General features: G+C 38.2%; 4 protein-coding genes across 6 annotated transcripts; 1 reads left to right on the top strand and 3 right to left on the bottom strand.

The window, feature by feature from the left end:
* Positions 1 to 858: 858 nt before the first annotated feature.
* Positions 859 to 7,700, bottom strand: ccdc77 (coiled-coil domain containing 77). 3 transcript variants are annotated; one of them, XM_083546409.1, is made up of 12 exons: positions 7,576 to 7,700; positions 6,987 to 7,032; positions 5,595 to 5,778; positions 5,303 to 5,445; positions 4,413 to 4,509; positions 4,241 to 4,322; positions 3,930 to 4,015; positions 3,662 to 3,810; positions 3,299 to 3,542; positions 2,791 to 2,916; positions 2,552 to 2,704; positions 859 to 1,323 (listed from the first exon to the last, which is right to left on the bottom strand). In XM_083546409.1, exons 2-12 carry the CDS (start codon positions 7,025 to 7,027, stop codon positions 1,177 to 1,179), a joined length of 1,452 nt encoding a protein of 483 aa, XP_083402535.1. In that variant the 5' UTR covers positions 7,028 to 7,032; positions 7,576 to 7,700; the 3' UTR covers positions 859 to 1,176. The 3 variants fall into 3 exon arrangements, with proteins under 3 accessions (XP_083402535.1, XP_083402536.1, XP_083402534.1); XM_083546410.1 differs by having other exon boundaries at positions 7,583 to 7,601; XM_083546408.1 differs by lacking the exon at positions 7,576 to 7,700 and adding an exon at positions 7,143 to 7,167.
* Positions 7,701 to 7,915: 215 nt separating this feature from the next.
* On the top strand, positions 7,916 to 11,581 carry hdhd5 (haloacid dehalogenase like hydrolase domain containing 5). The gene is made up of 8 exons (XM_083546444.1): positions 7,916 to 8,049; positions 8,565 to 8,771; positions 8,858 to 8,970; positions 9,255 to 9,348; positions 9,573 to 9,606; positions 9,692 to 9,866; positions 10,071 to 10,259; positions 10,683 to 11,581. The coding sequence occupies exons 1-8, from the start codon at positions 7,963 to 7,965 to the stop codon at positions 11,092 to 11,094; spliced, it is 1,311 nt and encodes a 436-aa protein (XP_083402570.1). The 5' UTR covers positions 7,916 to 7,962; the 3' UTR covers positions 11,095 to 11,581.
* rab19 (RAB19, member RAS oncogene family) lies at positions 11,582 to 18,355 on the bottom strand. The gene is made up of 5 exons (XM_083546507.1): positions 17,871 to 18,355; positions 17,352 to 17,493; positions 16,867 to 17,055; positions 14,462 to 14,645; positions 11,582 to 12,069 (listed from the first exon to the last, which is right to left on the bottom strand). Exons 2-5 carry the CDS (start codon positions 17,400 to 17,402, stop codon positions 11,792 to 11,794), a joined length of 702 nt encoding a protein of 233 aa, XP_083402633.1. The 5' UTR covers positions 17,403 to 17,493; positions 17,871 to 18,355; the 3' UTR covers positions 11,582 to 11,791.
* Positions 18,356 to 18,482: 127 nt separating this feature from the next.
* Positions 18,483 to 24,197, bottom strand: ccdc34 (coiled-coil domain containing 34). Its single transcript, XM_083546479.1, has 7 exons — positions 24,086 to 24,197; positions 23,397 to 23,663; positions 20,809 to 20,929; positions 20,557 to 20,664; positions 19,351 to 19,509; positions 19,139 to 19,268; positions 18,483 to 18,804 (listed from the first exon to the last, which is right to left on the bottom strand). Exons 2-7 carry the CDS (start codon positions 23,654 to 23,656, stop codon positions 18,602 to 18,604), a joined length of 981 nt encoding a protein of 326 aa, XP_083402605.1. The 5' UTR covers positions 23,657 to 23,663; positions 24,086 to 24,197; the 3' UTR covers positions 18,483 to 18,601.
* Between the last annotated feature and the right edge of the window lie 1,868 nt (positions 24,198 to 26,065).

Below are 26,065 nucleotides of genomic sequence, written 5' to 3'. Positions count from 1 at the left end.
TTTTAGCAAAATCTACCACCATCTGCCCTTCCACATTCCTCTCCTTAAAACCATACCTACCCATCACCTCCTCATCACCTCTGTTCCCTTCACCTACATGCCCATTAAAGTCTGCCCCAATCACCAATCGTTCTTTCCTAGGTACACCATCTACCACTTCATCTAATTCACTCCAGAATCTTTCTTTCTCCTCCATCTCACAGCCAACTTGTGGAGCATAGGTACTGATGACATTTATCATCATCCCTTCAACTTCCACCTTCACGATCATCACCCTATCAGAAACTCTCTTCACCTCCACTACACTCTTACTGTACGCTTCCTTCAGAATCACCCCTACACCATTTCTCTTCCCATCCACACCATGATAAAACAGTTTAAACCCACCTCCAATGTTCCTGTCCTTACTCCCTTTCCACTTGGTCTCCTGAACACACAACACATCTACCTTTCTCCTCTCCATCATATCAGCTATCTCTCTCCCTTTACCCGTCATATTACCAACATTTAAAGTACCAACCCGAACCTCTACTCTCCTACACTGCTCCTTTTCCTGCCGTCTCTGTAGACGCCTTCCTCCTCTCCTTCTCCTCCTTCGGCCAACAGTAGCCCAATTTCCACCGGTACCCTGTCGGCTAACGATACCTGTGGCGGTCGTTGTTAACCCGGGCCTCGACCGATCCGGTATGAAATTCTCATTTGTGATCCGCATATTTGATTTGGCACATGTTTTACGCTGGATGCCCTTCCTAACGCAACCCTCCCCATTTACCCGGGCTTGGGACCGGCACTAAGAGTACACTGGCTTGTGCCCCCCTAATGGCTGGGTTTGTCTTCACCCAAAATAATAAGGCCAAATATCAGCAAAACAATTTATTAATTTGACAAAAATAAATAAATTACTGAAATAAATCACTTGTCAAAAAACAAAACAAAAAAAACCCCACAATGCTGGAAAAAATTGCACATGAAAAACACTACATTCAAGTCCTCTGTTCTGCATGACTGTTGTCATACACACATATATACATACATATATATATAAAAATGTTGTGCATTAATGATGCTAAATAATAAACCAGTTCATCATTACATAATCAATCCAGCTTTCCAAAGCGAGTTTTACTTGGTGAAATTTGAGCTCATGCTGCATTGAAAAAGGCAAGATTTTCAAATTCAGCTGAATCTCAGTTCATTCTCTAGTGTATATATCTTTGCTTTTAGACTTTTAATTTCACCCTGGATTTTCTTGGTGCGAGCGTTTGACTGTCGAACTTCATGCAGGATTGCCAAGTCCTGATCTGGCCCCACATTAAGTGTCACCTGAAAAAGCAATTGGATTGTGTTACAGGAGATCATGTTAAATAAATTAAATTTTTCTTAGCACTAATGGACATTGTCCCAAAGCTTTACTGAATGAAATCTATTTAAATGCATCCCTAATGAGTGATGTATTTATTATTATATACATTATAAATCTCTTTGCTCGATCAAACATTTAGTTGTCATTTGCCGCGATTCTTCATTTAGTTGATTTAACTACACGTGGAGCACTGCGTTTGCCCACTGACCATTATTACTGATGCACCACCCACTTAACTCTGGAGCACTCTGGACACAGAAGATGCTGTAGAATGAAAAATGGAGGAACGGAGAGAACAGCGAGGGGCGAGGAAAAGATTCAGGCCAAAGAAAACGACAGTTTCCAAAGTGCGGGATCATTTCAAACTAAAAAAAAGAAAACTCCATACAGTGCGGTTACCTTTTTTTTGTAAGAGTCATTTTAAATAGATTTTGACTTATGGTTTTGATTAATTTATACATTTGTATTAGAATTTTTAGGTAATATGGCAATTAAATGCAGTAAATGTGTTTAGTTTTCACAGATATTCGTGTGCAATTTCAGCAACAAAAATGTAAATGACGTTTATTTTAAGAGACCTGTCTTATTTTCTCTTGTTTAGTATTGCTCTTTAATAAAGAAAAAGTACTTCTTATCCGATTAGTCGATTCATCAATGGAATAACTGGTAGAATACTCGATTACTAAAATAATCGATTTACTGTTCTTCACTGTGTACTGTACCAACTGCATATTATTGACACAAAATTACCTCGCTTGACTATAAATGTAAAAGTATGACATGGTTCTTTACATAATTAAAAAAATTGCTAGTTGTGTATTATTGGTGAAAAAACAAGTCAGGCTACATTACACCACCTATTATATTCTAATAATTTTTAATTATGTACAGAACCATATCATACTTTTAATCATTTACAGTCAAGTGTCTGTCATTTCAACCTTTTGCGCTTGATACATTATACAGTGAAACATGGGATTGCACTTCACATGCATTGATTATGTTCTTATTTCAGCATGGCCCATGATGTTTTATTCTTTGTTTTATTTATCATGGCTTAGCTAAACACTAATAGGGGCTAAAAGTGTTTAGATATACCTGCCATTTTCTAGTTTCACGGTGATGAACCTGTGCATTTTTTTTTGGAATCATCTCCCCGACACTGGTCATGTTCGCTAATCAACACACCTTAAAAAGCTGCTTCTCCACATCTTTGAGTTTCTGTCGCAAATTTTTTATGTCGTTCTTGAAGCCTTCCACCTCCATGGATCGCCTCTTTTCCAGAGCTTCATAACGCCGAGTCATTAACAGGAGACGCTTGGCCATTTTGTCCGAGCGCTCCTACACACCCAGGTACAAACATCAAATCAATATGTACATCAGTGAGGTATAATCATTTTAAATGCCTTTCAATTTGATCGACTTACCTTGAAGATCTCCTGGCCTACGTCTCCTTCCTCTCGGATCTGTGCCAGATCAGTCTCCAGGCCTACACACTGCTCTCTGTACATGTCTGCTAACTTGTGGGCTTGCTTTAAATCCTCTTGTAGTGCCTAGAGAAAGACACAAAGAAACTTGAGTACATGAGGTCATAACTGGTTATGATAGGAAAGGTCAGAAATCAAGTTGAATTTCAATAAAAGTTTTGACATTCCTCGTGTTACAAGAGTAGCCATTTCCAGATAAAGCAGATCATTTTAGAAGTTTTTCTATATAAAGGCACATCAACTTGCTTTTAATTTGCCTGCAATTTGGCAAATTCTATTTTGAAAATGAGTTCAAAATCAAATTAAACTACAATATCTTTCCTAAATATTTTTGACGTCGCATCCACCAAACTTTCTAAAGAAGATTACGAGTTCTCTTCCCAGTATAAATTGCTGAGAAGAAACATAGAATAGCTCCAGAATGCAAAGGCAGGTTCTCTAGGCTTACCCTGATCTCATTACGATGCATCAGGCTGCTCTCTGGAGTGGGTTGAGTCAAAAGCACTGGGGTTGTAAAGACTGGCTGCTCGTGAAAGTTGCGTGTCTCTCTGAGCCTCTCCTGACACGAGTCCATCTCTCTCAGAAGCCTGTCCTTCTCCACCATCCAGCTCTTCTCATGGGCTCGACTTTCAAACTTCAGCTGTAGGAAGTCTCTGGTGCTCTCGTAAAGCAGGTTCTGTGTGCGCTGGAGTCTGGAGGGGAGAGGAGCAACAAGTGGATGAGAAGTAGTGTATACCGTATACAGTATATACACTGAAGCTCTAAATCACTAGAAAGTAAATAGAAAGATTGGTCAAAAGGCCGAAGCTACTTCTCAGTTAATGCAGTAATTCTCTCCTGGTCCCTCTGACGCTGGACCTGCCCCTCCTCCACATGAATTCTTCTGTCCTCCAGCAGGGACTCTACCTGTTCTTTAGCCAAACGGGTCTGCTCTTCCAGCTGTGCCTGCAATGCCTCCACCTAGCAAGACCAATCACAACACACTTAACACAAAGAAAGGAGTGACACACTGGACTGAATTTAAGTCCCTTGAACCAAAAATGTACACACAAGTCACATTACAAGGTTCTGATACACACCTGTAGTAAAAGTGTCTGATTATCCTTCTTGTACTGCTCAGAGTTTGTCTCATCTCCTCTAGTTTTAGATGATCTCTTAGCCCCCTCTACAGAAAACACACCCACAGAGGGAAGTGGGATCAAATTTAGCTCATAAACACACAGTTCTAGGGCTGCCACAACTAATTGATCAAATCAATAATAATCAATGATAAAATTCGTCAAATGAATGGCGGTATCGAGTAGTTGGGCTGCTCAAGTGACAGGCTAACATGATCGCACGATAACACAGCCGCAGCCCTACATAAGTCATAATAAAAACAATTAAAAACCTTTAGTTGATCCAGGTCTTGGTTTTGCTACATTTCCATACTCCTGTGTTCTGGGTTGGAGTTTCTTTTGTGGAATAGTAACCTAATAAAGATTGCAGATGAAGCAGACCTTTACCTTTATATATCCACAACTAACATGATTATGAACAAATTTAGACCTCAGCCTTCTGACCTTGTGTGGAGGCTCCCTGTGAAAATAGGTGATCTCGCCTGCATCGGGTCCAACCAGGGCTAAAAGGTGCTGAATCTTTTTCCGATCTTCAAGCTCTCTACATTGCATTAACAGTAAACATTAGTATTAAAACTTTTCAATTTTGCAACCTTGTAATATAGAGTAGGAGGGATTTCTGATGTTTTATAGTACAGCTTTCACTCATCATGCCAATTCAATCAGTATAATAATCAATAAAACTTGCCCACACTGGGTCCTAGATGTAACGTTATTGTTGTGTTATTATATTTTTTATTTTTGTTATTTTTTACTGGAAAGTGTCTTGTGCTCCTTTTGGTTGCTGTAAGGCGCTATATTAATAAAATTTGACTTGACTTATGTATTTTAATTGTCAGATTTTATTGTAAAGCATTTAGAAATTATGAAGTAAATTTTAGGCACTTTATAAGAAGCACCTGTACACATACCCATTCGTGCAATTATTTGATCATGATAGAGCAGTAAAATGCATAAAATCAAGCAGATACAAGCCAGCGGTTTTGTGCATTATTGACATCAGAATAAAAAAAAATAAAAAAAAGAAAGAAATTGTGATTATAGTGATTTTCTCCTTCTTTGGCAGCAGAAGGGAAAATTGAACAGTTGAGAAGTGGGAAAATGTAGGGAATACAAAAAGTACAAAAATAATAAATTATGAATCCAAAAGACCCATGCTGCCTTGTCTGAAACAATGCAGGCTGGTGCAGGTGGTGTAATGGTATGAGGAATCCTTTCTTGCTAGTTAAGTTACCACACTTATTTTTACTAAACATTTCAATGATTATGACAAACATTGCACAGTTGCTAGAACTTCCACAATACTGAAAAATGTAAAAAAACTAAACTCTTACTTGATCTTAAGGCGGTCATTCTCTGCATACAGACGAAGAGCCTGCTCTCGCTCCTGGAAGAGGAACACCTGCATGTCACTTAGGGCCTTCTGCAGTTCTGCTATCTCGTCTTCTCGTTGACGCACTTCCCACTGCAGCTTGTGCTACAAGAACACGTAATGGTTTGAACACACAGTTCCATAAGGTCATAACATGAGCACTCCAGTTTTAAAATTTTAAAATAAAAATTACTAATACACCCACAGAAATATGTAGACATATATAATACACAGTTCTCACTGTAAAGGCCTACCTGGTCCTCTGTAGTGCTCTTATACTTCTCAAGCAGCTGAAGCAGGTCATCGTGTTCGGCATCAAACTGAGCCAATTTCTGTCTGTAAAACTCCAGTAGCTCACGTGATGGTCTCAGATAAGCCAAACGTTCGGAGATGGGAGGCAGTGGGGAATCTGTCTCTGGTTTAGTCTTTTGGCTAATCCTTACAGAAAATTGAAAGAATGAGTGAGATGTTAACAGACAGATCTAAGATCTAGATATTCCAGTTTTCTTATGCAGCAAAAGAAAACAGAAATAACTAATGCAATGATTTCATAAATTATTTGCAAAACAAAGTAATAAAATAATCAAGACTGTTGCTTAAATACCTCAAATGACTAAAATAAGGTCGAATTAATTATACAGTAATAGTAAATAAATGACCACAGATTTATTTTCAAATTTACAGAAAACTACCACAAAAACATCTTGCTAATTTAATAATTCTAGTAAAAAAAAAAAAAACACCAATCTTGAACTAAAACCTGGATCTACCATATTTAACAGTGCATTCCATCTCATTATACCTTAACATTTTACACTCATTCTCTAAATACAAACACTGATTGGAGAGATCAGTGAAACCTCTTCCTAATAAAGATACATTATGTGTATGTGGAAACTTCACCATAACATCTCTTTCACAGCCACAAAGTCTGAAGCACACAATTGTATACGCTGAACATAAGTGTTCCTTCACACTCATTTTCTAATGCCAAAAAAACCCAAAAACCCAGGATGATTGGAAAGATAAAGGTCACGGAGATATCTGCTGATAAGGGATACTATTCGAAATATTCAAAAGTATGTGGACACTTCACTATTACACCTCTTTGTGAGTCACAAGTCTGAAGCACACAGTCGTATAGAATCTCTGTATACACGAAACGTTTGTTTATTTATGTGCACAAAGCAATCTTCATGAAGACGTGACCTGCCAAGAGTGGAGTAGAAGAACTTGAGTGTCATGCACAGGGGCCTGACCTTCACCATTAGACTGGAGCTTGTTATAAGAACCGCTTAGGAACTGTTTACCTCCAGAAATTAGAAACATTGACACTCTGTCTGTTTTTAAATCTAGACTCAAGTCTCACCAGTGTAAGATTGCATAATCTTCCTAAATCCTATTGGCTTAGTCACACACTGACACTTACAGTCATATCAAGTCATTTTTTAAATTGTTGTTTGTATATGTCGTAAGCTGTATGCATTGTTTTAATGTGTTTTTTTTTTTTTTAATGCTTTGCAACTTATTGTGAGGTGTCCTGGAGTGTAGAGAAAGGCGCCTATTAATAATGTATTATTATTATTGTGATGACCAGGTGGCCACATACTCTTATACGAATACTAGATAAACTCCTGAATACCTACCCTTCTTTAAAACGCTGTCGTGTTGGCACTGGGGACTCCATCACGCCTGCAAATAAACAAGAAATAGCACCGAATTAAATAGCTACTAAGTCCACTGTGCATTAGTCACATGTCAGGAACAAAACATTTCTGTCCATTCAAAAAGCAAGCGCTTACTGTTAATCATGAAATTAAAATTACACGACGTGTAAATAACATTTGAAGACACAAACAATATCGCGTTCAAACCGCCGCGCGGTCGTCAAGCGGAAATGACGTAGATCGGTGACGCGACCTTTGAACAGACACAACCGTTAGGGGCTACACAATCCGGGCAACCAGCTGGTAGCCTAATTATACAAAAATGTTATATAATATATATTATATTATGATACTATATATACACACGACTCCAACATTTTTTAAGCAAAAACAACTATTACTCTTATTTTATTTCTGGCCAAAAAAAAGTGTTACACACGGTGATTAACATTGCCAAACCAAATTGCTGGGATGTAATTTATATAATTGCATGTTGTTAAGAACGCGTTTTATATATTATTCATTGCTTAAACAAAACAAACAAAAAAAAAAACCCTCGTGCAATTACCTGTTACTTTGTACAGGGGGCGGATCTGTTCTTTTGTTAGTGAATCCGGAAGGGTACACCAGTGAGCATCAATACTGCGGCTTTTATGCGCAAGCAACGCAGAGTTTTTAGGTAGCGGTGTCAGATGTAATTTTTACCGACATAACCCTGGTCATTTATATATCTTATTTATAAATAATTACTATCGGGCATACTTTTTGTGGCTGAGGGTCTACAAAAACAAATAGTTATTAGTATTGTTATTGTTTTATGTATTCGGAAGCCCTGGTACTGATAACGAGCCCGAGCTAGAGTTACTCGAGTTTAGTCGAGTAGTAACCGAAACTTCTGAACCGCAATGTACTGAGCAGAGTAGTGGTCTTGTTATTATATTGCGTCAATAAAGAAATGGCAGCGTTCATTTCGAGCAGGTTACAGTTGGGGTGGCTGACTATGAAATTCAGCAGAATCCCGCAAATACGGCGCTACAGCAGGGTAAGTTCATTCACCGACATCAGTATGTTTATGAGTTAATTATTTCAAGTAAATCTTCCTTTAACTTGTGGTGTGACATTTTTGTAAAAAATAAATAAATAGTTTAATTTAAGGGGAACCAGTAATTAATTATAATACGGTTTGGTAATAAAGGATTGACAGTAGTCAGGGAGATTGTATAGTTTCGGTTTAAATGACAGTTTGTTTCTACGCATGCGTATTTCAACACCACAACAGTCAGAACTAGAAAGAGCCGGCTGTGGCTCAGGAGTCACTCTTTCGTTGTCATGCACCGTGGCCCTTAACCTGATTTGCATGACTGATTTCCCTGTCTCCCCAAACCACACCAACATTTTAAAACAAAAATAAAATAAAATAAACTTCTTGCTGAAAGATTGTTTTGTCCATTCAACCAAAATTATTATAAATAATCAAGAATATTTGTATATTTGCCAGCAACTCATTTCGTAAAACTGACTGATGTGTTTTTTTATATGTTTTTATTATTTTCTAAGCCTTCCCCAAACTCTTTTGGTCTCCTTTTCGACATTGATGGAGTCCTGGTGCGTGGAAGAACCCCCATTCCGGCAGCCAAGCAGTGCTTTAAGAATCTGGTGGATGGAAATGGAAAATATAAAGTCCCTGTGGTCTTTGTTACCAATGCGGGGAACTCAGTCCGGCAGAACAAAGCAGAGCAGCTGTCTCATCTTCTAGAAGTAGAGGTCAGGCTTGCAGATCAATAAAAGTGTACTCTGTCCAAAGAAATCTACATTTATCTGTTAACCTTTTATATTTGTTTGTTTTTTAGGTGTCGCCAGATCAGGTCATGTTGTCCCACAGTCCTTTACGGGTCTTCAGTCAGTTCCATAAGATGTGTGTCTTGGTGTCTGGACAGGGGCCGGTCGTTGAAGTTGCACATAAGTATCCTTAAATACCTTTTTATTCACGTGAACTTGTGTTGCCATTCATAATTGTTACCTTAGTCGAAATACTGATGGTGTAAGGCTAGGTCTTATTTTTGCCCAAACCTTGTTAAGTATAGTTTCTTTGCATATGTACCTACAATTACATGCATCTATTTATTACACATGCACAACTTTCTAGTAACAATCGTAATCACTGTCATTACGTCATCATCATTAATACTGTTTAAAACTACACTGGGATTTCTTTTAAAAGGTTGACTTTAACTAAACCAACTCCAGTCTGGGCTTTGAGAATGTTGTCACCATTGATATGCTGAGAGAGGCGTACCCTCTCCTGGACATGGTGGATCACGATCGCCGACCCAAAGACATAGTGAGGAATTACATTTGCACTGCTTAGTTACAGGCATTAATATATAGTTAGATTTACATTTGTTTGAAGACTTAATTTTGCCTTTCAGTTTTTTTGCATGCATACATACATTAAACGGCTTGATTGCACCTCTTTCTCCAGTTCTTGCACACTATGGATTGATGTATGCAAACTTGAAATCATTTTCGGTAAATTTCATAAGTGATACACTAAATATTTTTTAGGTTCGTCCATCTAAGGACATCCAACCTATTGAAGGCAAGTGTTATTTTTCGATTTTATCTTAATTCATTGCTTTCACTTTGGGTTCCCCTAAGATCTCAATATATGCTTTCATTTTCAGCTGTCATTCTGATTGGGGAGCCAATCAGGTGGGAGACTAGCCTTCAGATGATTGTGGATGTTCTCCTGACCAATGGAAAGCCAGGAAATTCTGTGACATCAATGCATTACCCCCATATCCCAGTGCTGGCCTGCAACATGGACCTGCTATGGATGGCAGAGGCAAAGAGTCCTCGGTCAGTCAGTCAGTCTCCCCACAGCATTGTCCGAGGAATCACATGTCCAAAAAATGTTAAATGCATATTATTTGTAAACAAAAGTTCTTAAACAACTGATTTCTATATTGATATTCTAGTGTGGTTAACACTCTTAGTTAAAAAATGTCGAATCCAAAGCCCGGTAATAATGACTACTTTATTTGGTTTGTTATTCCTGTTTAGATTCGGTCATGGAATGTTTCTGGTGTGTTTGGAGAGCATCTATAAGAAGATCACGGGTTACGACCTGCATTACGAGGCTCTGATTGGGAAACCCAGTGTGGTGACCTATAACTACGCAGAGCTGCTGATCAGACAGCAGGCAGAGAAGCTAGGATGGACAGAACCTGTCCAAAGACTATATGCCATTGGGTGAGTTAAGGCCTTGGTGTTGTTCTTTCAGAGATGAGGTTCATGTAAGAAAATGGCGTCAAAAAAACCCCAAAAACTATAATCATGCATAATTTGCTTGTTGACTTGACTTGACTTGTGTGATGACGTGTGAACAAACACACTACATGAGAAATGATGTGACTGGATCATTAATACAAATAGACAAAATAAATGCAAAGAGAGTTTGTCTAAAAAAAATACAATTAATAAAAGCTTGTTAAAAATTAAGGTGGTTTCAGCATTTGTATATTAAGCCTTCGGGATTATTGTTTGCTTTTGATTAAAAAAAAAAATTCTAATAATAACCTTTTGGTTAAAACTGATAAAATGATCATTTCATTTAATGAACCCTATAACCCTTTATTAATGCTTTCCTCTAAAAAAGAACCATGTCTTCCACAGAGATAACCCTATGGCTGACATCTATGGAGCAAACCTCTATAACCGCTACTTGCAGTCAGAGCACAATAGCAAGTTTCGGGTTCATGCACAAAGTGGCTCAGACAGTCATGTAGCAGGTGATGTCCACTATGAAACAGTTGACGATGCAAAAAATTCAGGCAAGGTGTTGGTCGGCGGCTCATACAAGCACCGTCTACCTGAGAGCTGCACCTCTATCCTAGTGTGCACAGGCGTCTACAACAGAGAGCAGGAGGAGCTCTCCCCTGAGCAAACGGTCACAGAGCAGCGCATCTTTCACGGGCATCGGGATTTCCGCTTTGATCCGACCCTGACCCAGCCTTCTTTTGTAGTTCAGGATGTACTCGAGGCTGTGGAGCTTGTCTTCCAGCAGGAGGGTTCAACTCTGCAATAAACCACATGCTTCCAAAATCACAAATACATATAGACAATTAAAGAACAAAACTGAACACTTTACACAGTGGAAACTCTACACATGAAGTGATGTAGCACAACTCCAGGTCTGTAATACAAAATACTGTAATGGTAGCTAAATATTTCAGGGATTTATAGGAATTTCTAATGGTATGATTTTTTTTTATCAATATTGTATTACAGGCAAAGTTTAGTTGAAACCGTTTTAGTCATAGTGTGTTGCACCAAACCTGATATTTATGTAAATCATTTTTAAAGCGTTTTTAACATTGTAAAAATTCCCCTTCAAAACATTTATTTTATTCTTGGATGCAAAATGTTTTGTTATTATTCCCTGGCATGCAGTTTTTCATTTTATTTTAAGATCTTCAAAAATTATTCCTTTTATTGGGTGAAAAATGTTTGAACACTTTTAAAATGTAAAAGTTGTCATTGCTTTTAAGCAAAATAAATGTTTTGTGAAGCAATTTCATAGGCATCATTTCTCCACTTTATTACTTGTTAACATGAAAAAAACAACAGCAATATATTATTTATAATAATATTAAAATACGAGTTAAAATATCATATTGCACACAATATGTACAGTACATGAGCCTGTAGTAAGTATTGGGAAATGTTTTTGGAAGTCTTCAAAAGGCCTGTAAAAGAAAACCATTCTTTAAAAAAACTAATATTTAACAGTCACAAGTTTTCTTCTTTAGAGACTCCACTTCCCCGATTGAGTGAGTCTCGGAATATAGAAGGAGATTTGGAGAATCTGACAGTGCTTCTTGTGGGCCTATGCCTCCGTTTCGTACTATCAGCTCCCGTGCCATTAGCTCGAAGGCTTCTTGTACATTATGTTTCTCCTTAGCAGATGTCTCCAGAGCAGCCAGAGCACCCTTCTGTTCAGCAAGAGTGCAAGCATCCTCAAACAACACTTGTCGGTGGGGCTGCAGGTCACACTTATTACCTGAAGAAAGAACAATAAAATGGAAGTCGAAGATATTTTAGTTGGATTTTTTTTGTAAGGTTAAAATGCCCTGAAAGTAGTTATGTATACTGCATAATAATCAAGTCAGGTCAAGTTTATTTCTATGACGCTTTTCACAACAGACATTGTCTCAAAGCAGCTTATCATATTATCATAATAATGTTATGTATAACAAGAAAATATGTACTTTTACAGAAATGTGTCCATTTATTTTAAGCTCAGTTCCACATTCTATTTTGTTGTAGTAGACAGTATAGTATACATAAACCTAATGGAAACCTTTTTGATGTGAAACCTAAGAAGAACCTCAAGGAATGTGCTCTTTGTAGGCCACCTGGCCATCACCTATGAATAAGTGTTAGCTTTTAAACCAGATTTATATATATAGTACAGACCAAAAGTTTGGACACACCTTCTCATTCAAAGAGTTTTCTTTATTTTCATGACTATGAAAATTGTAGAGTCACACTGAAGGCATCAAGGGCTATTTGACCAAGAAGGAGAGTGATGGGGTGCTGCGCCAGATGACCTGGCCTCCACAGTCACCAGACCTGAACCCAATCGAGATGGTTTAGGGGTGAGCTGGACCGCAGAGTGAAGGCAAAAGGGCCAACAAGTGCCAAGCATCTCTCGGGGAACTCCTTCAAGACTGTTGGAAGACCATTTCAGGTGACTACCTCTTGAAGCTCATCAAGAGAATACCAAGAGTGTGCAAAGCAGTAATCAAAGCAAAAGGTGGCTACTTTGAAGAACCTAGAATATGACATTTTTCAGTTGTTTCACACTTTTTTGTTATGTACAGTTATATATATATATAAAGGAACATAATACAGATCTTGAGGTTGCATTTAAAAGAAATTGTGATCGTCTTGCCGAAAAAAATAGGTCCACCAAATTCTTATTCGTCCCTTATAAGTATACCTGTTATAACTATTAGTTCCTGTTTCAACCCTAAAATTATTTCTCCAACAAAATCATAATTTCAGAACTGATTTGAGGCTTTAGATCAAGAACAAATCTCTGACCACAAACATTATATTTGTGCAATACACTTTTTGGTATTTGTCATCTATCCATGTATAATCTTAGACATTATTCTTGAGATTCACATGTGTAATAAATGTGCTGTAAACATGATTGTGGTGTGAGGGGGTCCTTAGGAATGCCTCAAGGCTAAGACAGTCAGTGTGGACACAGTGGTCTCATGGACTTCTCTAAAGATCATTTCTTACTCTTAAGATATTTCCCAGCACAATGCACTTATGGAGATAAATTGAATCATGAAAATAAAAGGTAAATGAGAATCTAAAGACACTGTTTTAGCATTCATTGTATCTGCTTGGGGTTGTGATCAACTACATTGAAGGTAAAAATATAATTGACATGAGCTGGTGTAAAGATGTATTTTGGGAAAATATTATGTGCTGTGCTGGTTTTTGGTTTCCACAGCAAACTTGTGTTTGACATCTGTGGCATAGTCTTTCAACAAGAATGCCCTGGAAAAGCTTTTCTCTAGAGGCATGCAACCCCTTATTCATACCAATAGATGATTCTAACATATTTCATATTAAAGTACTGCTTTTTTAATTTTATACATTTTAATGCACATGGTCTATTAAATTGTCAATTTAATCTATATGTTTTGCAATCATAATCACCTCCATTATCAATATTCTGCAGAGTCATATCTGTTTCCTAGACCACTACTGCAAACCTGTTACTTTAAGGTTTCACTGAAATAGTATTACACACCCATATGCACTACTTGTTCCTACTCTACATTATCAGTAACCTCATTCACATAGACTAAGAAGAAAAATTTATTGATATTATAGATTAATTTATCCTGCAGTCTTATTGGTTCTCAAGTTGTTGTTTTTTTATTTAAGTGCAGTAGCGGAAATCAGAATTCACAACAATTAAAGTTATTTCATTATCTCATAAAATTAAATGGATTTAATTTTGAGCCTAATGTGTTGTCAGTGAAAGATTCAGGATTAGAAATCACTATGGCTCTAATAGTCATGAAATGATTTTGTACTGCGTTTGGTCCATGAAATTGAACCGATAATGTAAATTAATGTAAATTAATGTAAAATAGTCTCTGACTATACTAAAGTATAATGTAGATCTTGTGTATAGGATCAAGTCCTGGTTAGTTTCTCTATAGACAATACAATAAAGTTGTCAACAAATAGCTTGAACAAAAAAGTCCAATACGATCTATTTTAGCAAGTGCTTTCAGACTTTCCTATAAGTATAATGTTCCTCTTTTCTTACTTGAAATATAGCACTCATTTATATTGACTACCAGTTGAAGGTTCACCTGTGGTTACATAAACCCAAAGTAATAAAGTACAATGACTCATACCTATAAGTACAAAGACTACATTGGCAACTCCATACTGTTCTACTGCATGTATCCAGTGAGGTAGTGAGTCGAAGGTGGAACGTTGTGTCAGGTCATAGGCGATCATCGCCCCATGAGCGCTGCGGTAGTAATTCTGTGAGATGGTGCGGAAACGCTCCTGGCCAGCCGTGTCCCATATCTGCATCTGCATACACCATAAATCTTTCAAATATATATTGAGCAAACAGGCATAATATATATTTAACAACATTTGACTTAAAGTATAGTAAAAACCTCGTTCTTTTCATCCCAGGAACAATGCAAGACTTAACTCAATTCTTTTGTGTTTTTTATGCATCAATTACTGTATAACTTTGCTTTTTGGGGTTTTGAAATCTACATAAAACAAATTTCAAGTTATCCAAAGTTCAGCTGCTCAGGTTCTGACTAAGACCAGGTCTGGTGAGCATATTTCTCCAGTTTTGGAGTGATTGCATTGGCTTCCACTCAGATTCCGGATACATTTTTGACACAGCTTTTAACTGTCTACACTCCAAGGTGTGTTCTCCATTCCTCTGATTTCCGGTCTTTTGGTTGTTCCTCCTACCTGTTTACGCTCTATGGGTAATCTGTCTTTTTTCTCACATGCACCAAAGCTGTGGAATTCTCTCCCTACTTACTTATTTACATTTTACCTCTATGTTTGGAAAGCACTTTAAGATGCTACTTTTTAAGGCACTATTTAAAATAAAGATTATTAGTATTATTATCATCATTATAACATTTTGCATGAGGATCATTTTGAAACAGATCCTTGTAATCGTACTATAATTATCTACCAAATCAATAGACAACTCTATGTAACAACCACTGCCAGGACCTATTAGCTACAAAACATCTTGCAAATTTTATAGACGTCCCCTCACACTGGCCCATTTCAGTCTGAAATCAAGGAGCTAGCAATTCTAACATTCTAGGAAAAAAAAAAACACGGTGTCTACAATTCTGCAACTGCAACATCCCCATAGATCAAAATGGGCTGTATTTGTTTATAGTGTTATATCTTGGTTCTTGAGCAGCTGAATGGCCTTTCTTTTATGATGCTAACATACTACACCAGAGCTCAAAAGATCTAATTACATTTAAAAAAATAAAAAAAAATAAAAAATTAAATAAAAACCAAGTCATTACAAACTGAACGTGACTGGTTATAGTATTATCATTGGTTTCCAAGAAGTAGAATGTTCCTTTATTTACGAGTGGAACATTTTGTAACTATACTTATTTAACTATTAGAGATCTTGACATCGTCTAGCAGCAAAACTATCATGTGCAGGACTATGCGTTTTTCCTGGACTATGGTTGGGAAACAATATTCTGAAGAGTCAGAATCTGTTCATACACATGCTAAATGTGGGGTTGGGCAAATTGACTTCATGAGGATAACTAGCATATTTAGCTGTGAGCGCTAGTCAGTCAGTAGATGATTAGTCCTGAAAAAGCTGTTTTTTCGTGTGAGAAATGATAACAGTGTGCTTTTTAAGTGGTGTATCTCCCAAGAGCATAATAAAAACTTTGTTTTAATGCAGAAAAGAAATGGAGCTGTGGGGAAAAATGCTTTTATAGAAGGCTTTCAGTTCTTTCAATTCACACTTTCAGTTGTTCTTATTTTTATTTTTTAATTGTTTTGCTAATCGCTTTGCATCACAGGTGCTTCGTGATGAAATTCCGTTGGTGTTTTTTAGGTGTCTGTGATTTTATAACTATTGGTATTACAATAACACAGTAACATTTATATATTTAAATATTACTTTTTTAAAAGCAGTTGTTTGTTTCACTAGTTTAGTTGGTTAAACGCTAAATAAAACAATACAATAGGTATTTATAATTTGTACCTAATGTGTTGTTTTATTTAGCACTATGTATTTGTTAGATGGATCCCAATCATAATGCACTCGCTGACCATTTATTTGGAACGCCGGATCCTTCCTACAATTATACAGTCAGCCAATCATGTGGCAGCAGCTCAGCACATAAAATCACATGGATAAACATTAAAGATCATAATGAGGAAAAGTGTGATCTCTGTGGTTTTGACCATGGCATGGTTGTTAGTGCCAGAATGATTATCCCAGTTCATAAAAATAGAGTTTGAGAAAATAGCATAATGGATTAACTGACACAAATATTCTACAAAGAGAAACAGGTTCTTTTGATAAAATTGAATACAATGAAATCCCTATGACATGACCTTCAGTGGGCTTTTAGTGGTCTATGGGTGATAGACCACTATTCCTGTCATACCAAAACAAAAATGTATAAGCACCACATCCAGGGAATATTATTCTAAAAGTTTGTCCGATATACTTTAATACTTGTCAAGCAGTTTTTTTTGTGAAAATATTTTGAACAATTTTATTACTTACCTTCACCCGCTTGCCATCTATATCCATGGTATGTACAGTGAAGTCTACACCAATAGTGTTGTGCTGTTTGTCTCTGAACTCTCCAGACTTTAAACTGTGGATGATGCACGTCTTTCCCACATTGCCGTCTCCAAGGAAGATAATTTTAAATAGGAAATCACAGGCAACCTCTTCCTGTGCTCCTGTAGACTGTGCAATCATGATGAGAAAAGATATGGTAAAACACCCAGAACTTCCACATTCGACTAATCCCTGGAGTTTGTAAACTATTTAACTATTTTATTCTTAAACATGATCGATGTTCAGACGATACACAAAATATAAACCTAAAAAAAAAAAAAAAATTGCCCCTGTATTATACGTTACAAGTTTTAATCAACTAACTACTAATAAGCTGGATAGACTGGATGAACTGACTGCTGCTTCTGCTTTGTTTTCTCTCCCCTCCTTAACACCAAGTAAAATGTCAACAAACACACCCCTACCTGCCCTGGTAGGTGAGATTTCCATTTGCTGGCCCATTTGCACCACTGCATCTCCTGGAATTGTTTTTAAGCAAACCTTGTTGACCAGAAGTGCCCACTTTTCCGTTTTCCTTTCCTTGTTCAGTTGAAAACTGAAGTCTCACTATGCAAAGTGAGAACATTAATACACACACATTTCTGATTTTACTGTCTTGGGAGGTGACCTTTGGTCGGCAAAGACATAGCTCAGTGAAGCATGCCTCGTCTCGTTCTAACAGCCTTCTGGGTTTTTTTTATTCTTTTATGCCAAGCAAGAGTTCAGCTTTAAAAACTGCATTTAGTTCTCTGAAGTACAAAGACAAAAGATTACAGCTGATCCTGACTAACCAAAGTTGTTCATTAAGTTTTCTCTCCCACAGTCATCCCCCTAACACCAAACATTTCAGTAAACATACATGAAAATATTATTACATAAAAGTGTGAATATCTGGCAATCTATGGAAAAATACAACAAATTAAATTGAGAACTTGCACAATTACCTTTGGTCCCAGAAAGTTTGCTTTTGTAATTAGTTGTAATGACGTTGTTGTCTGAGTGTGCAAGAACCTCTTCGTATTCATTCACAAACCCACCCATCCACCCACACACACAGACTTGTGTCGTCAACATAGTTCACAGAGCCACAAGGCACTGCCCGGCACTGGACAGTACACAAGTGTGTGACATCTGGCACTTATTTTGAGTAAAAAGCGTTTATGTCTAAACATACAACAAATCTGCATATTTTTTGATAGAGTTGAAAAGTATTTTAAACTAGACTGATATATTATTTTTCAGCAGTTATGCTGTATCATTGTCAACTGAAATCTCTACACCACTGTTTATACGCTGTTTAAAGAGCAGGCTATTTGCTATTTGAGACAGGGAAGTCTTTGTGAGGGACATGTTGGAATAAGCCTGTATGTATAAACAAGAATAAAGGCTCATTAATTACTAACCCCAGCAAGTCACATTCATAGTCTTGTTTTGGTTCCTTGGAAACTCTTACATGAAACCAAACATTAGGTGTGTGTTGACACAGTGAAACCTTGTCCGTTCCTTCCCTCGCTCAAGTGGTAGAATTTTATTGAAGAAAAAAAAAAAAAAGTCTCAAATGTTAATTTTATTTTTTTTTGCCCCTACAAAATGACAAATGTATAAAATCGCCACATTGCAGTGTGGTGTTGGTGATATGGAAATCAAGCAAATATTTGATCTGAAAATGACCCATTCACCGTCTCTTGGATGCAAAGCTGAACGTGTCTTTAGGTTTGTAAGTAGTACATGGAGTTGAGTGATATTTCGATGGACCTGGCTGTTTCTTGTGTGAGGAGTTCGTCCCGGGTGTTCTATCGTGCTGTGGAATGTGAATAGGTTTCCAAGGAATAGGATTTACAAAACTGGGAGATGGATAGTTTAGATTGTCATAGCCACCTAAAAAACAAGAAGAAAAGGTTTCACCTTAAAATGAATAAAATTCTTTTACATGACAAAAAAAAGATTCAAATAAAATAATCGAACTAAAGTAAATGTGCAGTGCGTTTTTATTTATTTTTTTATATATATATATTTTTTTTTTAAGTCTTTTTTATTGAAATTTTTTTTTACAACAAACACATACACTTTCCCCATTTTTCCCCTCTCTTCCCCTACTTTTCCTTCCTTCCCCCCCTCTCTTCAGCTCACAAGAGAACAACAGAAATAAGAAAAAATATAAAAATAGACAAAAACACTGCAGTGGGTTTTTTAATTAGATTTTTCAGCTTACCGGTCGAACATGCCGATGACTGACGTTTATGCCTTTCTTTGTCCTTAATGCTTTTAAGCCACTCTTTAAACTTCTCGTCTGCTCTCTCTTTTCGCTCTCTCTCCTCCTCTTCTTGTCTAGTTATTTCTTCCTGTTAGTCAATAAAAATAAAAACCCTCACATCAATAAACAGAATCGTTCACCTTGTTTAATAATTGTCTCTACAAACATACTTGCTCTTTTAATTTTCTTTCCTTATCCTCGTGCTTTTTCTTATGCAGCCAGGCTTTATATTTTTCTTCGGCTTTTTTTTCTATCTCCAACCGTTTCTGTTCTTCGTGAAGAAATTTGTTTGTTTTCTGGGACTCCTGAAAAAGCTTTTCCTGTTTCTCCTGTGAAAGGAAAAAAAATAAAGTATTTAATAGAAAACACTATACATACCCAAACAAATACGTTTTTTGGGTGGTTTGATCCAATTCAACAGCAAAGACTGAGAAGGCCACTGAAGAACACTGTAGTCATTTTCATGTTCATGAAACCAATTTCAGAAAACAGATGCTTTGTTACATGATGCATTATGTCCACAGCTCAACAGCCTGGAACGTTGACACACAGCAGGGTCGGCTCCATGAAATTATGCTGGTGTAACCCAATTCTGATCCTATCATCTGTGTGTCTCAGAAGAAGTCAAGATTCATCAGACTACGCTACATTTTTCCAGTCTTCAAATGTCCCATTTTCGGTAAGTCTGTGCCATCTGCAGACTTAGCTTTCTGCTTTTGGCGGACAAAAGTGCTTAAGATTCAAGGTTTTGCACCTTCTGAAATACAGTGAATATCAAATTTGCCCATTCTTGACCATTCTGTTAACCTCATTTTTCAATAAGGCATTTGTGTCAACAGAATTCTTCTTTACTGCACCATTCTCAGTAAACTCTAGATAATTGTTGTGCATGAAAATCCCAGGAGATCCAATTTTTCCTTATTGTTCATAATCGCATAAATGAGGCAGGCACACAGACGTTTTTAATGCTCGGTGAATTGATTGTATCTATGTGATATTGAGATTGGGACCTCTGCTGTTCAAATGGTGCAACTGCATTAGACGCATAAAAACCAGAATGCTGATTTCACACTTTTCCAGTGTGCACACTCACATATTGACATCACTATGCATTGTGTCACAGTGTATTGTTACACCCCTATTTATTAGTTATCTTTAATTATCACACAGATCTGTTGAATAGTGTCATCTCTGACAGTGGTGATGATGACTGTAATTCAAATCACAGATTTGCTGTGGGCTCAAGCTTATGGAATTGTATAGCAGACAATCCATGCAAACAAACACACAAACAAAAACTGTTAAATTTAGCAAAAATTGCTGTTGTGTAAGTGGAATAAAAAAATCAATCAACTCGAAAAGAATGTGACTAGTACCTGTTCTCTCTTTATTTGCAGCCACTCCTGAATCTTGCACTCGCTGACTGCTTTTTTTCGTTGTTGTTCCGTTTCTTCTCGCTTCATCTTTTCTTTCAGAGCTTGTTGCTGAAATATAAAGAATTTACACATACATTCAAATATTTAATTGAATCACAGAAAAGTCGACAGACAGACAGACTTGATTCATCCCAATGGGAAATTTACAAAAGTTGCAGCACAGTAGTGAATATCCTAATAAACCAAATGCACCTCCAGTGATCTCTGATGTGTTTTGGTTCGCTCTTCTTTGGCTTTACTCACAAGCCACTGCTCCCATGCACTCAGATTTAGCTTTTCAGTTAAGGTATCTTCTGCATGATGGGACTCATGCCTAAATAGAAGAAAATACATACACAGAACAGAATCAGGTTCTTTGTCCGAGTGTGTTCTCACACACACACACACACACACACACACACACACACACACACACACACACACACACACACACACACACACACACACACACACACACACACACACACAATGAATTTGGTTCCAGCTGTTGGTAAATCTAAAAGGTACAGACATAGATAACACTAAACATTAGATTATACAAGACAAAAACAGACTATATGAGTACTAAATAGAACACAAGAGTATATGACAGATCAGTAATGTAAATAAAGAGTGAGAGTGCATGGTAGTGCATATAGCAGTATTGGGTGTCACGTAAGAAAAAGAGGTTACTTTAGAACTTTTGTATGATATACAGCAGCAATAGTGTGTGTGTAACATTTGGGGATGACGTGATGACTGACTGGATTGATAATGCAGTATTTATAGATATGAATCAGGGCAAATTATTAAGGTCAGTTTATTATGAGGGTGAAAATAAACTGTTCCTGTGTCGGGCAGTTTTGGTGAACAAAGTTCTCTGGAGCCTGCCAGAAGTAGAACTGCACCAACAGTTCCTGTGGCAGACCGTTCTTTCTTAATTGGCTTAGAAAGTACATGCTCTGCTGGGCCATTTTTTATGTTTAGAGTTTAGAGTGGAGAATTTACGGAATTATTGTATTAAAACTGAAGTCGATAAACAGAATCTGGGCACCCCTGAGTAGTCGAGGTGTTGCAGAATGTAGCGCAGCCCCATATTGACTGCGTGATCCGCCGAGCGTAGGCAAACTCTAGGGGATCCAGCAGCTGTTCCGTTACATTCTTTAGGTGGGCCAATACCAGCTGCTTTAGTCGACAGGCCTGTAGTCATTCAGTCCTGTGATGGAGGGTTTCTTAGGGACCGGGATGATGGTGGAGAGTTTAAAGGAGGAGAGTTCTTCACACAGTGCCAGAGACCTGTTAAAGTTATGGGTGAAGATAGGAGCCAGTTTTTCAGGACATACTTTGAGACAGGAGAGGGAGACACCGAGCGGGCCAGGTGCTTTCCTTGTTTTCTGTCTCTGGAAGAGCAGAATCCCATCCTCTTCATAAATCAAGAGCGCAACATGAGTGCTGGGGTGTGATGGGGCAGTCAATGGGCTGGGTGAATGAGAGGTTTGAAAATATTGTTCTCACACCTGCAGTGGAAGGTGTGGAGGGTCGTCAGCCAAGTCTTTGTTTGTTTCGGTGGGGAGGGGTGGTCTCCTGTAGTTTGTGATATCTTGCAGGGCTTTCTACACTGATGAAGGATCGTTAGCTTAAAACCCTGCTTTTTAGCTTTTTAGAGTAGCTTCTTTTTGTAATTCTGGGCTGCTTTGTTAGTGGGTTCCTGGCCTGCATATAAAGAGCTTTGTCCTCCCCTCTGTGTGCATCCTAATTGGCATGTCTAAGTTTGGCTGTGAACCATGGCTTGTTCTTACTGAATGTGCAGAAGCTTTTGGTTGGCACACACATTTTCACAAAAACTGATCTAAGATGTTGCAGTGTCAGTCAGACTGTCAGCTTCAACTTCAAAGACACTCCAGTCAGTTTAGTCAACGCAGTCTTGTAGTTCCTGCTTTGCCTTACTGGTCCAACTCTTCACTGTTTTGACTACAGGTTTAGCAGACTTTCGCTTTTGCCTGTATGTTGGAATATGATGAACCAAGCAGTGATCAGAGTTCCCCAAGGCTACCTGGCATACAGGGCGATATGCATCCTTAAGAATTGTGTAGCAATGATCTAGCATGTTATTTTCTTTAGTGGAACAATCAATATGCTGCCTGTATTTTGGAAGATCATGTGTTAGTTTTGCTCTGTTAAAGTCTTCAAGGAAAATCCAGAATCCAGATTTTTTTACTCCAAGGATATTTGGTTTGCCAGGTTTTGCAGTGCATCACCACCTGTTAGTGGGTGGGATTTATTAAGCAGCAAGTGAAAATTTTGTCCTCAAATTTGATATGTCAATGCAGGAAAAATGGGTGAGCGTAAGGATTTGAGCGAGTTTGACAAGGACCAAATTGGGATGGCTAGACGACTGGATCAAAACATCAACACTGAAGCTCTTGTGGGTGTTCCCGGTCTGCAGTGGTCAGTATCTATCAAAAGTCGTCCAAGGAAGGAACATTGGTGAACCGGCGACAGGCTCATGGGTAGCCGAGGCTAATTAATGATGCACGTGGGAAGCAAAGGCTGGTCCGTGTGGTCTGATCGAACAGACGAGCTCCCGTAGCTCAAACTGCTGTAGAAGTTAATGCTGTTAATGCTCAATGGGTCAGAACTGTTTTGGGAGCAAAAGGGGGACCAACACAATATCAGGCAGGTGGCCATAATGTATGTCACAATGAAATGCTTCCTACATCATACTGCATAAAGATTTACAAAATCCATTGAACTTATAATATAACAGTGAGTAATAATTCAGAATACAGAGTTATAGATACCTGCTAGGGCTGATGGGTAATACACTTTGACGTTCTGTAAGAGAGGGATCATCCAGTGGTGGACACTGTTTCAGCGCTTCTTCTGCATCGTCATCTGATAACTCAAAGCTATCGTGGTAAATGGGGGACAGTAATGAGTAGGTGGAATCGCCGGTCGATTCTACACTCCTGCTTCTCGGGATGCTCCTAGGGACAGCAGATTTGCTTTTGAGGGGAGTTGAGGTAAAACTTTTCGATGAGGCAGATCGAGGTGCTGACATCTCCAATCTGGCAGGACAAGAATAGAAACAATTCAATTGAAGATTTAGTGGCCATTTTTCTGTAAATCAAGTCATGAAATATACTAACCAAAAAAAAAACATCTGACCACTAAAACTATTCTTTTCTGGTTTTTGGTCTACATGTAAAGAAAACTCTCTGTAAGATTAATTTGGGTTCCACTTTAATGTGCCACGGAAATATAAAAGTTTTCCCTAAATAGGCAAAAATCAGTTCTTTATGTCACTTTTTTAACCATGGGGTAAAGACCATAACACCATTATCAGCTAGCTAACTAGCTGGTTAGCTTTACCCTGGAAAGCTAACGGTTTTAAAAACTTTTTTGTTAGAAGACATACACCGGAAACTGTGAAACTATATATCCAAAAATATATACATTTACTGTGAAATTTCGAAGTTGAATAACTCACCAGTGTGTGGGGGAAATGCAAAGACAAGGCTTTAAATTGATCTCACTCAGTTTGTAGGTGTGTGTCTGTTTGTATTAATGCATGCTTGGTAATGTCCCGCCTCTCTACGCGGGGATTGGCCCGTACACACGTCAATCATACATCCGGTGCCTGCGATTGGCTCTTTTTGCGTAACCATGCACGCGCCAGAGGAAGCGTCTCTCGTAGAAACAAAGCGTCCGTGGATGCAGTGATTTTACATCTTGCCATGAGAACATGGCAACATGTGTGTACTAGCATACGTGCTGTACTTTTAAACAAATAAGGATTCTGATACTGTTTATAAAATAACCCAGACATTAGGGTTGCACAAGCCAGTGCACTTTTAGTGTGCAAAACCCGGGTAAATGGGGAGGGTTGCGTTAAGAAGGGCATCCAGCGTAAAACATGTGCCAAATCAAATATGCAGATCAGTAATCAGACTTTCATATGCCCGGGTTAACGACCGCCACAGGTATTGTTAGCCAAAAGGGTAAAAGGAAAGGAGGAGAAGGAGAGGAGGAAGACGTCTACAGAGACAGCAGGGAAAGGAGAAGTGTAGGAGAGTGGAGGTTAGAGTAGGTACTTTAAATGTTGGTACGATGACTGGTAAAGGGAGAGAGATAGCTGATATTATGGAGAGGAGAAAGGTAGACATGTTGTGTGTTCAAGAGACCAAGTGGAAAGGGAGTAAGGCCAGGAACATTGGAGGTGGGTTTAACTGTTCTATCATGGTGTGGATGGGAAGAGAAATGGTGTAGGGGTGATCCTGAAGGAAGAGTACAGTAAGAGTGTAGTGGAGGTGAAGAGACTTTCTGATAGGGTGATGAACGTGAAGCTGGAAGTTAAAGGGGTGATGATAAATGTCATCAGTGCTTATGCTCCACAAGTGGGTTGTGAGATAGAGGAGAAATAAAAATTCTGGAGTGAGTTGGATGAAGTGGTAGAAGGTGTACCTAGGAATGAAAGATTGTGAATGAATAAAGGGTGATTGAGACAGGCTTTAATGGGCATGTTGGTGAAGGGAACAGAGGTGATGAGGAGCTGATGGGTAGGTAGACCTTAAGGAGAGAAATGTGGAAGGGCAGGTGGTGGTAGATTTTGCTATAAGGATGTTGGCCGGGGACAGTGTAGATAGACAGCATCAGATGGTGGTCTGTAGGATGGTTTTTGAGGTGAAGAAGCATAGGAGGAAAGTGAGGACTGAGAAGAATAAGATGGTGGAAACTGAAGGAGGAAGACTGTAGTGTGAGGTTCAGGGATGAGGTCAGACAGGGCCTCGGTGGTGGTGAAGAGGTGCTGGATGATTGGGCAACTACTGCAGAAGTGGTAAGAGATACAGCTAGAAAGGTACATGGCGTGACATCTGGGAATAGAAAGGAAGACAAAGAGATGTGGTGGTGGAATGTGGAAGTGCAGGAGAGCTTAAGGAGAAAGAGGTTGACAAAACAGGATTGGGATCGACAGAGTGATTAGAAAAGTATGCAGGATGCATATGAGGAGCTGTATGAGAAGTTGGACATTAAGGAAGGAGAAAATTATTTGTACCGATTGTCCAGGAGAAGGATGTGCTACAAGTTCAATAAAGGGTGGAAATGGAAATGTGTTGACTAGTGAGGAGAGTGTGTTGAGAAGATGGAGGGAATATTTTGAGCAGCTAATGAATGAGGATAATAAGAGAGAGAAGGTTGGATGATGTCAAAATGGTAAAGGAGGAAGTGGATAGCAGCAATTAGGAGGATGAAGAGTGGAAAGTCGGTTGGACCAGATGACATACCGGTAGAAGCTTGGAGATGTTTAGGAGAGATGGCAGTTTAGTTTTAACCAGATCGTTTAACAAGATTTTGGATGGTAAAAGGATACCGGTAGAAGCTTGGAGATGTTAAGGAGAGATGGCAGTTTAGTTTTAACCAGATTGTTCAACAAGATTTTGGATGGTAAAAGGATGCCTGAGGAATGGAG

The sequence above is a fragment of the Silurus aristotelis genome (genome assembly GCF_946808225.1).
Source record: "Silurus aristotelis genome assembly, chromosome: 7".
NCBI classification, from domain to species: Eukaryota; Metazoa; Chordata; class Actinopteri; order Siluriformes; family Siluridae; genus Silurus; species Silurus aristotelis.
This window is presented reverse-complemented; position numbering and strand designations above follow the sequence as displayed.

Bases quoted from the DNA above. Each gene is read 5' to 3' on its own strand.
- hdhd5 (XM_083546444.1), top strand. From the start codon at position 7,963: ATGGCAGCGTTCATTTCGAGCAGGTTACAGTTGGGGTGGCTGACTATG. The intron at 8,772-8,857 runs GTCAGGCTTGCA...TTTGTTTTTTAG, and splicing joins CTCATCTTCTAGAAGTAGAG to GTGTCGCCAGATCAGGTCAT. The intron at 9,349-9,572 runs GTGAGGAATTAC...AATATTTTTTAG, and splicing joins ATCGCCGACCCAAAGACATA to GTTCGTCCATCTAAGGACAT.
- ccdc77 (XM_083546408.1), bottom strand. The intron at 5,779-6,986 runs GTAGGTATTCAG...ATTTTCTGTAAG, and splicing joins CGACAGCGTTTTAAAGAAGG to GATTAGCCAAAAGACTAAAC. The intron at 3,811-3,929 runs GTGTGTATCAGA...TGGTCTTGCTAG, and splicing joins ATCAGACACTTTTACTACAG to GTGGAGGCATTGCAGGCACA.
- rab19 (XM_083546507.1), bottom strand. From the start codon at position 17,402: ATGCAGTGGTGCAAATGGGCCAGCAAATGGAAATCTCACCTACCAGGG. The intron at 14,646-16,866 runs GTAAGTAATAAA...TGGTGTATGCAG, and splicing joins TAGATGGCAAGCGGGTGAAG to ATGCAGATATGGGACACGGC. The intron at 12,070-14,461 runs GTATGAGTCATT...TTCTTTCTTCAG, and splicing joins TGTAGTCTTTGTACTTATAG to GTAATAAGTGTGACCTGCAG.
- ccdc34 (XM_083546479.1), bottom strand. From the start codon at position 23,656: ATGTCAGCACCTCGATCTGCCTCATCGAAAAGTTTTACCTCAACTCCC. The intron at 20,930-23,396 runs GTATCTATAACT...TCTTCTATTTAG, and splicing joins TTACCCATCAGCCCTAGCAG to GCATGAGTCCCATCATGCAG. The intron at 18,805-19,138 runs GTAAGCTGAAAA...CTTGTTTTTTAG, and splicing joins GTCATCGGCATGTTCGACCG to GTGGCTATGACAATCTAAAC.